At 43.3% G+C, this 17,128-nt stretch overlaps 1 protein-coding gene across 1 annotated transcript; it reads left to right on the top strand.

The window, feature by feature from the left end:
• The first annotated feature begins 874 nt into the window (after positions 1-874).
• Positions 875-15,321, top strand: SPTY2D1 (SPT2 chromatin protein domain containing 1). The gene is made up of 6 exons (XM_065755227.1): positions 875-1,031; positions 6,136-6,250; positions 7,646-9,211; positions 9,773-9,932; positions 10,517-10,594; positions 12,676-15,321. The coding sequence occupies exons 1-6, from the start codon at positions 972-974 to the stop codon at positions 12,770-12,772; spliced, it is 2,076 nt and encodes a 691-aa protein (XP_065611299.1). The 5' UTR covers positions 875-971; the 3' UTR covers positions 12,773-15,321.
• Positions 15,322-17,128: the final 1,807 nt, after the last annotated feature.

Raw genomic sequence — 17,128 nt, forward strand, 5'->3', positions numbered from 1 at the left:
AACTGTGTTGAAAGGTTTCCAACCAGCGGCACACGGCAAACAACCACAATGCCATCCCGTGCTTGGGGCATCCTCAGGGTTACAGTCAGCAGAAGGCGGGCTGCATTTAGCCAGCTGCTCCTGCCAACCCCAGCACAGCCCAAAGGAAGCAAATGAAAGGGCCTGAGCGAAACAACCATCACTCTTTCAAAACTGCTGTTGACATAAGGGAATCTGAGTCACGTCAAGAGGCAGCTCAGGAAGGGAGCAGTGGGGAGACAAGAAATTCCAGCCAGAGCAGGGCAGTTCTGAGCAAAGAAGCGTGGCAGCAGTGATAAGAAGGCAGAAGAGACCATAAAACGGTGGCATCATTTCCTTCTTGAGAGCATCACGGGAAAAATGGGTGATGAAAACGAGAGAAAACCTGGTGCACCACCACCTCCTGAGGAAGGACTGACTAGAAGGTCTTAAAGTGACAGAACGGTTTAAAGGGAGATGTAAAGAGCATAACTAAGAGGGCGGACACCAGAAGATGTCACCCACGGCTGAGTCAGAAGTAAAGAGTCACTGCAGCGTCTTTCTCACGGAGATCAAAAACAAAAGGAGAGGAGGGAACGGTGGAGTTCTTATGGGATATGGGGTTAAATCGGGACTGTGGGGGTGAGGAGGGGTCTATACCCCACGTAGACACCAGAGCAAGCACCGCAGCCCCTGCGGGCTCTTCCAGCTCACGACGCGCAGCGGGAGTGAACATCCTCCCTTCCATCCGCCGGAACCGAGCCTCGGGGCTCACTCGGGACTCCTCGTGCCGCCCCTCACAGCGAGCCCCGCCTACCGGAAGTGACGCACGGCCGTGACGCCTGCGCGAGGCGAAGCGATATAAGAGGGAGGCGGTAACGGCCGGAAGCTGAGCGGAGCCGAGCGGCGCGGCGGGGCCTCGGCCGGGCTGTGGGGAGCGGGGCGGGTGCCTCAGCCCCGCGGCGGATCCGGCCATGGATTTCCACAACATCCTGGTGATGGCCTCGGAGCAGCAGGGGCTGAACGCCGTGCCGGTGAGCCGCGGGGCGAGGAGGTGTTCGGAGTGCCGGGGCTCGGCAGGGCCGGGCCCGGAGGAAGCGCCGCGCTCCCTCCCGTCTCTTCGCCGGGCCTCACCTCGGTCCTGAGCGGGGCGCGGGCTGTCCGGAGCCGCCGGGCCTCGGGACGCCGCGATGCCGAGCGTTTAAAGTCGGAGGAGCGCTTTTGTTTGCTCGCGAGCCGCGGGTCTGCCACGTCTCGGCCCGCGTGAGCCCCGCTGGGGTGTGTGCTGAGGGGCGGCCCGCTCCGGCTGCGCTCTCATTTGCGCGAACGGTGTTTTGTGTAGCTGATGACACTTCCCGTGCTCGCTGTGATGGAGGGCTGGAGTTGCGCGCTGTCACTGAGGGTGGTGGGGGTGTGCGGCCTGCCCTGCCCTGCTCCGTGTCGCTGGCTGAACGTGGCTGCCACATGGCAGAGCTGCGTAACTCTTCAGGTCCTATTGTGTTCTTAAAGCGTCTTGGAAAGTGTGTTGTTCGGCATTTTGCCCGATCTAGCTGGTCTCAGGCTGATTTTGTGTAGAAATGCGATTTGTATCGAAAGTGGGAAAGCAACTGTGTAAATATAGAGTTGTAGAATCACCAAGGCTGGAAAAGTTCGTGCAGCCCAACCATCCACCTACCACTAAACCATGTCCCTCGTTATGATGTGTAAATGTTTCTTGAACACCTCCAGGAATGATGACTCAACCACCTCTTGACCACTCCTTTAGAGAGGAAATTTTTCCTGCCGTCCAACCTGAATCTTCTCTGGCACAGCCTGAGGTCGTTCCCTTCTCTCTTATTGCTGATTCCACAGGAGGAGAGGTCAACCCCCACCGTGCCACAGCCTCCTTTCAATTATCTGTAGAGAGTGATAATGTCTCCCCTGAATGTTCTCTACTCTGCAGTTAAACAATCCCAGTCCTGTCATCTGCTCCTCACAAGACTTGTGCTCCAGACCTTTGATGGCTTCATTTCCTCAGCCTGGCTATCTATCCTGCCCAGGTCCCTTTGTAGGGCCTCCCTATCCCCTGGCAGATCAACACTTCCTTCTACCTTGGTGTCATCAGTATGTTTTAAAAGATGTTTTGTGATTTGTAAACCACGGTATCTCACTGTTGGCTTGAGGTTGCGGTGGTGAAGTTTCCTTTGACCTCATTAGTTTTCTTGTGCAGTTCCTGTGTGTTGCACCACTATTTTCTGTCACACATGTATTCTGTCAACTTGACATCCCACTTTCTGTCTGCTACATCCTCAATTGAGATATGGTACTCTGGGGAAGGCAGCCCTACCTGCTGTGCTGTGTGTGAGGGCTTTGATGCTGTTTTTAGCATTGGTAGGATTAGGTTTACCTGATAACTCAGCAGTGAGAGTGCAATTCAATCCCCAGCTGAAGCAGCGTTGGTTTCCCGCCTTCCTTGCATGCTGGCGATGCAGCCTTTAACTTGAAAGACAGCCTTGGTTTCTGAGCAGAAGTGGAGCTGTGCTTGGCACCATCTGAAGTTAGCTGCAGCTGTTGTCTTGCAAAAGAATGCCCAGCATTAGACATCCAAGTCATTTCACTTGACTGCAACTGGTGCACATCTGTTCCTATAAAAAATATAATTAGTCTTAAATATGATTAAAAACATCGTGCAGTCTAATTACGAAATGTACTGGAGTGTAACATTTAACAGGTTTGCAGAAGTGCTGATTCCTGCATTAATTAGCATACCCCCAGAATTTCCCTCTCAGAAGTTTAGAAGAATCTTTACAGCGTGAGCAAATGTCCCACTCTTACTGTAATGCAGAGTAAAGTGTGCAAGTGGTGTGTGTACAGAAAGTGGAAACTGTAGAAAAATTCAGCCTCAGAAACAGTATAGCTCTGTATCTTGAAACACAGGATTGCATCATGTCCCTGTAAAAATAGATCTGCTTGTTCATCTCCCAGTGGAACTACTGAAATACACCTTCCAGGGCCCAGTTATTTGCATCTGGTTTTGTTTCTGAATACAGTAGTGCACCTGTGAACTAGTGTAGTGACTGTGCTGCCAATAGTCTTCCCTCATGGGTTTTAGCTTGTCAGGTTGCAAGAGATAAGTTTTATATGTATCTCTTTATGTTCAGTGGTTCCCTGACTTCCAGGTGGGCTTGCTTTGATCAGACATAGTAACAGTTACAAAGTTTACTGCTGACCTCCTTCAGCTTTAAATCCCACTTGTATACCTCTTCTCAGCTCAACTGGTACATGCTATTGATGCTGCACGAGTGTTCTGGGGTGTAATAGATGTGGGGAAGCACTTTGAGGTCTTTGTATAGAAGGCGTTCTTGACTGTATAAAATGATATTGCAGTAACTTTAATGGAGAGGGGAGCATAGTTGTAAGCCAAGTCACCCTGTCAGCCTTGCATTTTATCTGCTTTCTATCCTCACTGCTAGTTTCTTAGAAGCAATCTCACCTAAGTCCCTACTCCCCTTCAGAGAGGGTGTATCTGAGTAGACAGAATTTGGAATCTGAAGCAGATGTGGCCACAGAAGTGACCCAGAAGTGAAATAGCTTGTGGTCATCATCTGTGTCAGCACTTGAAGTTTCGTTTCAACTTTGCATTGTTACAAAATAACCTCCAGCACAATGGACCAGTACCTGTAGTTACTGGAAATTTGGTTTGCATTTCACTTCTTAGAATAAACTGCCCAAATGGTTCAAGTGGCTGCACTTTTAAGGAAGTAAAACTGTAGTAAAATCCAAGGTTTCTTCAGAGGACCGATACGTGTTGCAGAGCCTTGCTGTGGGACTTCCAAACTCCTGGATGCTTCCTGTAGGCCAGAGAAGCCCTTCCAGTGGAGTGTGAGGAATGGGGTGCTGCTGTAGAGCAGGGCTCCAGTTGGATCTGCAGCACTGAGCAGGAGGTTGCAGCTTGTCTCAGAGCAGGGCCTGGCAGTGCTCTGTGTGTCGTATCAGTGTCCGCCTGAGGACAGCAAGTGCAGGGTGATAGCAGGGCTGCTGCGTGGTGGAGGTGACGGCCAACTGGTGAGCAGAGCTGGCTGCAGGGCAGCACCCACGGGGATGAGTGGGCTTTGATGTGTGTGAGCTGCTGGCTGTGTTAACTAGTACAAGATTGCACCTTGAAAAATAACTAAGGCAAGGAACAGGAGCTTCTCACATTAGGAGGCTGCGTGTCTTGGTGTGTGATAAGGGAAGATGAGAGAAGTGGGTTAACATACAGAGGTCAAATCTTCCTAGGTTAAAAACATATAAACTATGTGGCACCCTACAGAATTTGCCTTTACTTGATAGCAGAAGTGGCAATTGGTGTGAGTCTGTAGCAAAGCTATTGCTTACGCAGGTGCTGTGTTTCAAGATCAGATAGTGTAGAACCAACCACTCGTGTCGTGCCAAGCTGTTGCTGGGGAGGTGGTTATGGCACAATTCACACAGGTAGATTCCTCTGCAAATACTCAGGGCTAGCAGGAAGCACTTGAGGGTACGTGGCTGGAGAAAGGCACTTCTACAGCCTTTCCTTTTTCCTTTGGCTTGAGCAATGCCTGTGCTGTTTCAGCAGTGTCCTCGAGCTGCCAGACATGCTGCCTGCAGAAGTGAGCACTGCTTACAGTTTGGGTAGCACAGTGCTCTGGAGTAGCATGACCTGCTCTCTGAAGGCAGGATGTTTGTTTCCCTGTTATTTAACCACCCTGGTGATAGCTGAGCCTGAGCAGCGCAGCTGCTGCTGCCTGGATGATAAGGCAATGACATGCCCTGACTTAGCTGCCACTGTTACCTGGAGTCAGATGCACATTGGTTTGTGTTGAAAGTGAACTATGTGTGGCTATACAGTGTGTGTGCATTTTCCAATGCTTTTAAAAAGAGTAAAGTAGTTTATTTGATCTTCAGAGGTGCACAACATTTGTATAAACAGCTGTCGTGGTACACAGTGCAGAACCTCATTCACTTCTGTCTTTGTTTACAAAACACTTAGCTCTGCTTTCAGCTGTGCATCAATATCAAGAAATCCCACTGCTAGGAAGAATTGAAATCTTGAATTTTGCACAATTTCTCACCGTAATGGGAGTACGAAAACAGTATGCCTGTCAGGCTGCACTACAAACCCGCTCCTGGATAGGAATGTCGGTTGTAGTGCAGCAAAACAAATCCCAGAAACTGCTTCCCCATCATTTTAATTCTTTATAGGGCTTCCTAATGGGATAGATTAATCTACATTTGTCCCTGCTGTCTGGCAACGTACAGTCAGAAGTGCTCCTTCTGCCTAAAACTGTTTTAGGAAGTCCTCTGTTTTGACTTCGTTTTTAAGGACTGTAGAAATTGAATAATTCAATCAGGCTTTGTCAAATTAGGTTAGCAGTGGTGAAGCGTGACATGTTTAGCTTCAGGAATAAGTAAACATTATACTAAGGTCAGCATACTGCAGACTACGTCAGGCTGTTTCTGAAGTACTCATTTGCTTCAGTACTGTTCAGACAGTGTTTTCTCTGGCAGCCTGGGGATTGCTTTGCCTCTGTCTGTTCTGATTTCCTTGTGTATACCTACCGGGGCTGCATCACAAAGAAATGAGGGTTCTTAGTGCCACAATGGTAAGCAAAGCCAGCTCTCAGATAGCAGCGAACTGCTGGTAGTGCTTTGGTTTCAATAACTGGGCTTGGTTATAATAGCTCTTTTCATAGGCTGAGGAAGCCCGTCAGGTTTTATGACTGCGATGTAGATGGATGTTGTATCCTGTAATTTTGTGCTGGTCATTTCATAAGTTAGTAAGGGTGCCAGTGAAGAGCTGGTACATAGCCACCCTGCCTGGTGCCAGCGTTGGCTGCGTTTTAGAATCATCTCCAAACCTTGGCTCTAAGTTATTGCATTCCTTCTCAGTCTTTTCACTTCTCAGCGCCTTTTACTAATTTTGCTTGGGTTTGCTACATGTTTTCTGGCTTCCCATTCCTTCCTTTGTAAAGTTGAGTGTGTTCTCTGCTTCTTTGGAGATTTATTTTTCTGTACCATCTCTATGCTTAAAGTGAACTTTATGCTTATTTATGCCTAAATGTGACTGCCACTAATTCCTCAGTTTCAAAAGATATTTTGCTTATTCATTTCTCTGACGTACTTGTTTGTTCTTTGCAGAAAAGATACAGTTTGGCTGTTGGCCCTCCCAAAAAGGTTCCAAAAGTCAAGGGTGTTGAGTCTGCAGCAGTGCAAGCATTTCTCAGAAGGAAAGAAGAAGAAAAAAGAAAAAAAGGTAATTGTTAAAGCAGGCTAAACTGTATCTTGTGGAAGAACTTTGTTGACTCCTTGAGACTTAGACCCTATTCAGAGCTCTGGCAAATAGGCTTTTTCATCTGCTTACGGAATTTGTGCATATAACTGCTGATGCTGAGAGGAAGCTGGTGGAAAAGTCAGTGCTAGGGCTGTTTGCATGCTTTCCTAAGGATTTAAATGTTAATCAGCTCACTAGCATTTACTCTTGGAGATCAGGAAGTAATTAAAGCGGAGGGAGATTGCAAGAGAAACCATCCTGAGTTTCTGTTAATTTTGAACATTTATGTTTGTCTGAACATGACAGCAGTTCACGGTGGTGTTGTCTTAATCTGCTCTTTCAGACTTGAGTTTTAAATTGCAATGGCTTTGTTTGGGACACATTTTTTCCCCACTGTTACAACACAGTGTGGTGGACTGGGTAGTCCAGAGCATTCTTCTCCCTGGCCAGCCATGAGCCAGCTCCTTATCCCTGCTGCCAAGCACAGCCAAAAGCAAGACTGAGTGCTAATATGAAATTTTCATGCTTTTACTCACACTGCGTACAGTCATGGCCACTGACAAATAGAATAGCACAGGCTGGGGATGGTACCTTTACAGGAACTCACTTAAAGTACAGCATGAAATGTCCCATCCTATTTCTAGGAACTGATACTCAGAGATGCCCCTTTCCCCTGAGTCTTTATGGTATTTGGCCTCTGTTCCCCGTCTCTCCAATATCTGATTAATACCCTCACACCTCTTTTCACCACTGAGTTCAACCTGAATTATGTCATCATACACAAGACACTTAAGATCAGAGAGCATCCTTATAAAAACAATTCAGTAAGAATATAGAACACACTGTGGAGATGGTGCACAGGGCCCTGTCAGACAGAAGCGGTGCCCTGCAGCTTGCTCACTGGTGACTGCCTGCTTCCCCACCTTGGTCTGTTTTCCAGGGCATATTCCCCCACCGTGAAACTCCTTCATTACTCCTTTTCCTCACCTTTACTTAAACACCTGATAGTAAATTCTGTACAGTCTCCAAGTCATCTTACTCTGTCTCAGAACTTTCTCTTCAGAGATCCCATGTCCCGTATCTTTTTACCACGTAGTTCTTGTCAAACTGTACAGCATTCTGGAGAGCTGCTTCTGTTGAGTCACATTAGCAGGTATTGTAATAGCTGTATTTGGCTTAATAGTTCACTTCTGTAGGAACAGCTGGTTCAGGTGGATCAGGTTGCCCTGTTGGCAGACCTGATGGTGTTCTGGTCTATTCTGAATAGCTGTTAGCCAGATATCCTATTATTTCCGATGGTTTATATCAGTTTAGAAGAACCTGAAGTAAAAAGTAGTGCTTCTGTTTAACTTTCTCCTGATTGTTTTTCTTTTACAGAATTGGAAGAAAAAAGAAAGAAAGAACAACTCTTGGCTAAGCGAATTGAACTGAAACATGACAGGAAGGCGAGAGCTATGGCTTCACGAACTAAGGATAACTTTTATGGCTATAATGGTATTCCTGTTGAAGAGAAGTCTAAAAAGAGGAGGAGGACTTGTGAGAATGTCGCTCAGGCCCCTGAGGCTGAGTATGCAACAGAAAATGAAGCAGAGCAACTCGAATTTGCTCAAACTGAATCAGAGTATGAGCAAGAAGAATACGATGAAAAACCATCCAAAGTTGCAGTCAAACCAAAGGCACCACCCAAAAGTGCACCAGCACCTCTCAACTTTGCAGATCTTTTAAGGCTCGCTGAAAAAAAACAGTATGAACCGGTGGAAATAAAAGTAGTGAAAAAGATAGAAGAAAGGCCCAGAACAGCAGAGGAATTGAGAGAGAGGGAGTACTTAGAACGCAAAAATAAAAGAGTAGAAATGCAGAAAAAGAAAACTGAGGTTAAGAATACAGGGGTATCCAGTTCTTCAAAAAAAGCAACTTCTCTGAAGGAATGCGCAGATGCAAAACTTAGCAAAAGTGCAGCAGATAAACATGCCTCTCCAAAAAGCAGCCTTTCTTCTATGAGTGGTCCTGATAAGAAATCCAAAGCACCAGCGCTGGCCGAAAAGCACTCACGGTCCTCATCTTCTACCAAACTGGGTCAAATGGAAAAAGTAAAAACCTCACAAAATAGTTCCTTGAAAAGCTCTACTGCTGGCAGTCACAGTAAATTACCTGTCAATGGTGTGGGAAAGTCTGGCTCAAGCTTTCCTGTGCCATCCTCAAAGCCAATGGCCAATGGGGCTCAAAGGTTACAGTCTGCTAAAGAACCCAGCCTGAAGAAGCCTGCCCATGCAAAACTGGGAAATGCTGCGGCCCTCCAGCATGAAATGAACCCCAGCACAAAGCGACCCGGCAGCAGTTTAGGAAAGGGAGGACCTGGACATCCAGCTGGAGGACTGAGTGCAGGACCCGGGCGATCAAGCAGCAATTCTGGCATGGGACCTGGAAGGCCAGGGAGTGGCTCAAGCCCAGGGCCTGGGAGACTGGGCAGCAGCTCAGCAGCAGGACCTGGAAGGCCAAGCAGCAGCTCAAGTGTGGGACCTGGCCGAGTGGGCAGTGGTTCAGGCGTGGGACCTGGAAGGCCAGGTGGCAGCTCGAGCACTGGACTTGGGCGTGCAGGTGGCAGCTCAGGCACCGGCCCAGGAAGGCCGGGCAGCAGCACAAATACGGCACCTGGGCGACCGGGCAGCAGCATGGGAACAGGTCCGGGGAGGCCGGGAGTCAGCCCCAGTGCAGCACCTGGGCGACCAGGCAGCAGCTCGGGAACTGGGCCGGGAAGGCCGGGAGTCAGCCCGAGCACAGGACCTGCACGACCAGGCAATGGCTTGAGTACAGCTGTAAAGCCCAAGTGTACTGTTGTATCAGAAACTATTTCTTCCAAAAACCTAGTGACGAGGCCTAGCAATGGACAGATAAATGGAATGAGATCTCTTCAAGGGCACAGACCTGTATTTCGATCACAAGGTATAAAGTTCTGTAGCAAGTAACTTTTAATTAGTTGTTTGTCCCATATTTCTGACATACCTGAGTTGGGGTCGATGATAATCTTTATCCAAGAAAATTTGGACAAAATGCCTTATTTGTCTTTTAAAGAATGCATTTTACAGCGGAGTGCTATTTTTTTCTCCTTTGCCACTCTTCATTTGTTTTGACTCCTGCTCATATTTCTTGAAGTAACCTGGGGCAAACTGGTACTTAAATGTTTTGGCTGATTCACCTTAATCGACAAGTAGTTCTAAAAATGGATTTTTGAACAGGAAAAACAGCATGAACTCTAGCAAAAAAGTACCTTGAAAACCTTGAACAAGAATGTGGACTTATGCTTGGTAGCTTGCTTGTGCAGCTGATGTTAGCAGAGGAAGAGTTTCCTTTTACTGACTGTAGGAATTTCTGATTAGCTCGAGACAGAAGTTTCCTGCCTCGAAGCCCAGAGCTGTTAAGTTGCTGTGCCCAAAGTATAGCAAGGGGGAGTACTGATAAATGTTGTGTTATTCACTGATGTTTTTTCACATCCTTTTCATTTAGGTATTGGGAGACCACCTATTGGTTACAAAAGACAAATAGATGATGACGATGAAGATGATGAATATGACTCTGAAATGGATGATTTTATTGAAGATGAAGGGGAACCTCAAGAAGAAATATCAAAGCATATTCGGGAAATATTTGGATATGATCGGAAAAGGTAGAAAAAATGTATATTTTGATATACTGTTAAGTGAGCAATGGAACAAGAGAGATTAAAGTTTTCATTGAACTAATTTATAAGAAACAAGTGAACTCCTGGTATTAAAAGAATGTTTTCTTGTGTTGCCACGTTCCTCTGGAAAGCAAGAAAACTTGATGCAAATGGGACATAATAGAAAACAATATGGCCTCTGTAACTTGTTACATATGTAACCCATAGCAACTCTTTCCTATCAACCTGTTTTAAAACGTTTTCTTATAGCAGTAGTGTTCCAGAATTCATCAGATGGAGCAGCCTGAATATGAATGGCTAAATGCAATGGTGATAAGAGTTCTGTGAGAATAGAAGTTGGGGTCTTTCTATACCTGGGAACCATTGTGAAACTGATACTCTGTCTTATTTAAATATTTTCCTCTTGTCTCTTAACAAGATATTTAAACACTAGTAGTGATTCTTTCAAAACATTACAATACCACAGTGTACATCAAACTAAGTTCTTTCTCATAGGATGTGAATTCCTGGCTCAACTGTATATGATAATGCTTTTTATAGTGTGCTAAATGCTGATATTTAATTTCCAGATATAAAGATGAAAGCGATTATGCCTTACGTTATATGGAGAGCAGCTGGAGAGAGCAACAGAAAGAAGAAGCCAGGAGGTATGTGTGCACTTGAGTTAAAATAGGAAGCGGGAGGTTTATTTATTGCCCAAGTCATGGGGATATCTGCTGCTACTTATAGCAGAGCAGTTAAGTCTTCCCATCTTTGATAAGAAGGCTTAGGTAAAAGAAGCTGAGCAAACTTAGTGTGCCAGTGGGATAGTGTGCACAGTAAATAAATCCTTTTTGGTCATTCCAATGCATCATAATCTTTTCCAGTAAGAATTATATCAGCTGATGCCCAGAACTCTTCCTACAAGTATCTGAGTTACAGTTGAAATGCTAAAACCTTTGATTTGTCCCAAACATTGGTAGTCTACTAGTTCCTGAGGACTGGGAGGAAACTTAATAATCTCTGCATATGTGTGTTTTGTGTGTATTTATATAAAGAATACTCTGACACACATTTATAGCCAGAGATTTCAGAAATGAATGCTAGATGTTCACATTGGTTTTGACTATTAGCCAGAGCTGCGTAGTCCTTACATGGCTGTTATAAAGCCATTCATGAAATGATTCACTTTCTGCTTTTTCTGTGCCTGATGGAAAGATGTCTGCAATATACTTAGCAAAGCTCTATGGGAATTACAAAATGTTTCTTTATCTATTTATTAAAGTCTTTTTTTTTTGGGTTCTGAGATTTTTTTTTATGTTGCTATCCAGGGAGTGCCTTGAGTATTGGAAATTTGCATGTTCTTGAATTTAGATTTGGTGTTCTTATTTCTCACTGCTCTGGGACAGCTGCTGCTCATGCACACCTATTGTCTCTTAGTCAGAAGTAAATGGAATTGTACAGTGATATTGCTGTTCACTGAATTCAGTGTTGAAGACCTACAGTGAGGTTTTGCAAAGTTGAATACCTGGCTAAGCTTCTATCTACACATGCTAGTATAAAAGAGGAGATACGAAACTTCAGTAAAACAATGTCTATTTTCTGTCTTCAGCTATTTTTCACTGAATTTGGTTAAAAGCATTTTGATCCTCGACACAAGGAGCTTTCTCTAAGCAAGCAACCCCAATAAAATTAATAAGTTATGGGTTGAAAATGGAAAATGATGCTTCTAGCCAGACTTCAATCACAAAGATCTTTGAAATGCTCATTTTTTAAATTGTCTTAACTTGGAGGACTACAGTCCCCTGAATTCATGATGGTTTCTCTCTGCTTGTTATAGGCATAAGCCTATTCTGGAGCAGTTACCCTAGAACAGCTGAATGATAGGTGGTCATGTTATTGACCTTGTAGTAATGAGCTGCAAACTGCCTCAAGCTGCTTCATAATGAACTATGGATGTACAAATGCACTTAGCGGGCCTGCAGACGAGACAGGCAGTAGCTGATCACAAAATGGAAGCTTTGTCACACCTATTCCCAGTATCAGACCAGCAAGGCCATCCAGCCCTTAAGTTTAAGAGGAGGTCAGTGACTGGAGCTACTGTTTTCAGTATTGCTTTCAGTGCACTGCCCGGAAGCTGAAGAGGCTACATGAAGACGTAGCTACAAGTGCAGTGCTCAGCAGCATCTCTTCTCTGTGCCTGTTCACCAGGCAGCTAGGTGGACTGAGGGTGAGGCAGCATTGTTCCTGTAGCTACCTGAATTAATGCCTGTTGCCAGGTAGCTACCACAAAGCCTCTTGCTTCTGTTTGACGGATCCATTCTCACTCTTGCCAAACGAAAGGTGTAGGTGGCTCTCAGAAAAGCTGAACTGCGACTGTCTGCAGTGCCTTAGATGCTATGCTGACAAGAGCTGACTGATATTCCAGCATTTTCTTTAAAAAAAAAGATCTTAGTAAAACTTTTTTTTAAATAATGATAATTTCCTTTAGAGAAAACTTCAAATCATTTCTCTCTCCAAAGATTTGATTCTGCTCTAAAGGTGAGAGAATCTTGATTTCCTTAGGTGTGTTCTTTGATTCCTTTAAGCTGTATTCTTACTGTAACTGAAGAAAACTTATCTCTGTTGAATGGATCTTAAACTTCTTTGCTCAATCAGCTGCAATAATTTTCGGATTTCTTTTATTCGGGCAGAAGTTGAATTTCTTGTTTGAGTACAAGTTTGTAAAGGCTTTCAACTTATTTGGCAGCTTGAGACTCGGTGTTCAGGAGGACCTTGAAGAATTGAGACGGGAAGAGGAAGAACTAAAACGCAAGAGACAGTCTAAGAAGCTGAGGACCCGTTAACTGACCTATGGTGTTGACTTCTTTCATTTTTCTGCTACCCTCTGCCTCCATACATCTCCTGTTCTTCAGTTTCCATTTGCTTGATAGATGGCAAAAGAGTATGTAAAGGGATGAAAGAACTGAAAAATAAAGGCTTTAGTTATATAAGATATTTATTTTTAATACTTGCCAAGGGTTGATTTTTTTATGAAGAAATTAATGCACTAATGCATATTAAGTAGAAGAAAAATTAAGAGATGTTTTCATTGATTAAATCAGTTCAAGATGCCAGCAGAAATACTGACTAGCTATGCACTGACTTGGAACTGTGCGGGCCCATATACAAGTAAACCAATTCTGCATTCACTTGAAAGAAAGGAATGGCGTTTGGAATAGTGTTCTTGTTCCCTGATATTTTTTGAGATGTAGAGAAAAATTGCTTTATACCCTGCTGTTTCCTAAGTTAGCCTCACAGTTTCTGAAACATCGTCTTTCTATACAGAAGCAACGAGGGTATAAATTCAGCCATTGCCACAAATGTTCAAAGCAATAAAGTGCTGTATGTTTTCTGATTTGAGGACCCATAAATAATAACTGAACTGGAGCCTTCTTGTTTCCAAACAGGGAAGTGTGTGTCACTTGCAAAATGTACAGTTAGAAATAACACCAAAAGGTTAGGCTGGCTTTTGCTGTGTCTGGAATTTCAATGCCAATCACATTCAGTATGATAAGTACTCATCCTGAAAATAGGAATTTGTAGTGTTTGTGTGTAACTTGTGCTTTGGGCTGAAGCATATGCTTAAGAATTCTTTTTCTGCCCTGACAGTCTTTGCATTTGTCTAAAAGCTTCTGCTCTTTTATGTGCTTATGTGCTGTGCACATGTTTTTTCTTGTGTTGAGTATCAGGTGTGTTAGATGGTTTAAAATGTGGAGCAGTCACTTATCTAATCAGGTGTACTGTCTGGAAAGCACATTTCCAAAGTACTTGCAGTTAGCTCTTGGATATCAGTCGCTTTGTATTACACAGTGAATACTTTTGATTAAATTCTTCAAATCAGAAATCTAAAATGCATGTCAGGAGAGTTAGTTCTGTTACCCAATGCCCATGTTTGCACATTATTTCTAACTATGCATTTGAAGACTTTTCTTCAGTGACTGAATTTGTTTACTATCAACATTGGCTTCATCAAAATCAGTAGGGGTTGTACGAAGAGTCTGAAGCTCGAACCTGGTGTTGCATCTGCTTTGAGTCGCCAGGTTGTCCTTCAAAGCTCTCCAATATCACTGCTCAGCTTTGCCACGGGCCCTAAGACCCTACTGATAAACCCCTCTGGGTATTGCTGTGGAGGCTGTTATGCTTTGATACTGGAAGTGCTTAGGAAAATACAAAAAGAGCTTTGTATGTATGATGGGTAAAGAAAAATAAAAGTAAAATATTGCTTAGTAGGAAAAATAGTGATGAAGGAACCTTTAGAGGTTCCTTCAGAGGTCAGTTTTTTAACAGTGCTGCTTGCAGAACGCAGTTCAGGCAGCAACCTGTAAGAAATAATCTTAAAAGCTGCTGGAATCTACACATCTAGCTCAAATGAAGGAAAAAACATTTGCTTTTTTTTTTTAAGGCATTTTCTGTTGATGGTGTAGCATTTCACTGCCTTAGCAAAACACTGACGTGAGTAAGCTACCAGGATGGACTCTATAAACTAATTCAGTATTAGTTGCGTAGGAGCCCAGATGATAACCATCACTGCTCCTCTGTATTTTTAACTTTGTATATTAACTAACAAAAGAAATGTTTCTCAGTGTATTCTCAGTGTATACACTTGAGACCATGCAAGATAGTGTAATCTCAGTGCTTGTCTACAAGTGCGTTGTATTCGCTCTGCTTAATGGGACCACCTAACATTCGCTGTTGTAGTTCCTAGAATTACCCAAACATGGCAATGATCTCTGGGACCATGATTGACTGTGGGTTTGTTTGTTTGCTTGGTGTGGATTTTTTGGTTTGTTTAGCTGGAGAAAGGCTCCTAGGTCTGTCAGCCTGGACAACTCTATCACTTGCAAGCAATTTCCTGCCCGGCTGAAAAACAGTCTCTTCCGAAGCAAAAGATGCTAATGTAATAATTCAAAATTGGAATTCAGTTTGGAATTAAATCTGCATTTCAGATAACTGAAGGTTAAATAAACCCTGATGATTTCATCACTTTGCACACGGTCGGTTAAATTTCTTAATCTGTAAAGCACTTTGTCATTGGTCTTTGAAGTGGTGACTGGAATGCAGTCTATTCTTCCAGCCTCCCTAAGATGCTGTTTAACTTCACACAACGATTGCTTCATTTTGTTTCATATGAACAGTTTTGTTCAGAGACACGTGTAATTTTACAGTCAAGTACTTCCTTATAATAGGCACGGGACTCCAGCAGCTTTCAAATTGTGTACAGATGTTTGGGTTTTGTTGGGTTTGCATTTGCTGCATATTTGTAAATCAGCTCAGGAGGGCCTTGTATTCAAAATCATGCTTACTGTTTTCCATTATTAACATTACTAATTTTAATGAGAGTACTTTGGTACTCATCCAAGAGGTTAAGAAAAACTGGGAGAATGCTTCTATTGGTTTATGAGGATCTGATGTTAAGCTAATGATTTAATTGCATTTAATGAAATTCTGCTTTGGGTTTTAGACTTCCTTTTTTTTTTAATTCACTGCTTGACAATGTGCCTTTTATACTAAATTTTGTCAAAAAATAATGAATGTAGAGTATAAAAAGGTTGGTCAGTTTCTGCATCTCAGATTCTGTGTACTTAAACCTGGTAGTGTGAAATGGTGACGTCCTTTGCTTACAGCCCTTCCAGGTCTGGCTTTGATTGCACAATTACAGAAGCTACTTCTTTACTGATAACACTAAATCAAATGAAGGGCACTTTCTACTGATGACTACTTTTTGAAAATGTCTTGTATTTACGCTTGAGCTGTATTTCACTTTACAGCAGTCTTTTTGGAGGCCAGGGTTTTGCATATCACAGGAAGCCTTAGTGTGCAACTCTGTGCTGTGCTTTAAAATAAAAATCTTTCAAGAAGTATATGAGATCTCTATGGAAATCTGGATTTATTTTTGTGTAAAGGCCAAAATATTGTCCAGGAAAACTAATTTTCTATTTTTTTTGCATTTTGTAACATAATCTAGTAGCTGATGCCTATTTCTAGATACAGCATATTTCTGGAGACCAAAACATGTCAGAAAATAAATATATGGAGAGACTGTGTTTAAGTTGTGATGAATGTACTTCTATTTATTTTGGTGAGTGGGTGTAATGCAATATTAAAGTTAGTTGTAAATAAGGGTGCTTCTAGTTTTAGCCAATGATTTCCTTTGGGGATATCCGTTGTGCACAATGTCTTTTTACACAATGTGACAAATCAGGTTTAAAAACTTACATAGCTTAACTGTTTTCTGGTGCTGTCGAGAAAGTGTATACTTTTGCACACCAAATGCATATAAAGTTTTGCAGACAATAAATTACAGGCGTTAAACATTTTACTGCTATTTCTCATTGGTTTACTTTATAGGAGACATGGGTTTTTTTTTCCTGCTGTTTTCCTCCAAGCCATCACATGTAACAGCATTAGGCTGAACATTCTCCAGGAAAAATTGTTCTCTTGTTCCCGTGCCGCACACAAGAATGTATGAAAAATTAATGGAGTCACTTAAGAATTCAGAAAAGAGCTGAAATGATTTGGCATCTCCTGCAGTTTAGGCTTCTAACATAAAATATACTTGGAGGAACGTGGATTTTGGAATGATATAAACAAGTGTACAAGCTGCCTTTCATCTTTTCCACCTGGAGTATGTTTCAACTTGAGGTTTCATGAGTAGCATCTTTCCTGGGCTCTTTTCTTCCCATGTGAAGAACCTGAACCTTTCCTGCTGCTGCCCTCTGTGGAAGCATTTACTGCTTTGATAGCTGGAGGTCAGTGGCAGCGATAGCTCTGGTTGGCTAGCACTGTGAGCTGTTCCTAATGGATAAATGCATACCCTTCATGAGATTAAGCCCATCTGCCTCCTTTTGCTTGAAAACAGAAGGCTCTGTTTGTGCTTTTAAAAAATGGTCATCGTAATAAAATTACAGTGCCCCTCAGCATTTGGTCAGTGGCTGACCAGCACGTTGTTTTGCAGGCATGAAATCTTACCTTGAATGGAACGCCCTTGAGGTTTTAATATTTGTCTTCAACGTTCTAGTAAGTCGTTTTAAAGCAAAATAGGCAGCAGGGTCATCCTACACTGATTTATCATAATCCAGCCAGTGAAGCTGTACCTCTCTGGAAGCAATAGAATTAATTTACTCCAGCATTAATTCATTCCCTCATTTGAGGGCAGTTGT

The sequence above is a fragment of the Cyrtonyx montezumae genome, unplaced genomic scaffold (assembly GCF_038088225.1).
Source record: "Cyrtonyx montezumae isolate F1298 unplaced genomic scaffold, pur_monq_1.0 scaffold_10, whole genome shotgun sequence".
NCBI classification, from domain to species: domain Eukaryota; kingdom Metazoa; phylum Chordata; class Aves; order Galliformes; family Odontophoridae; genus Cyrtonyx; species Cyrtonyx montezumae.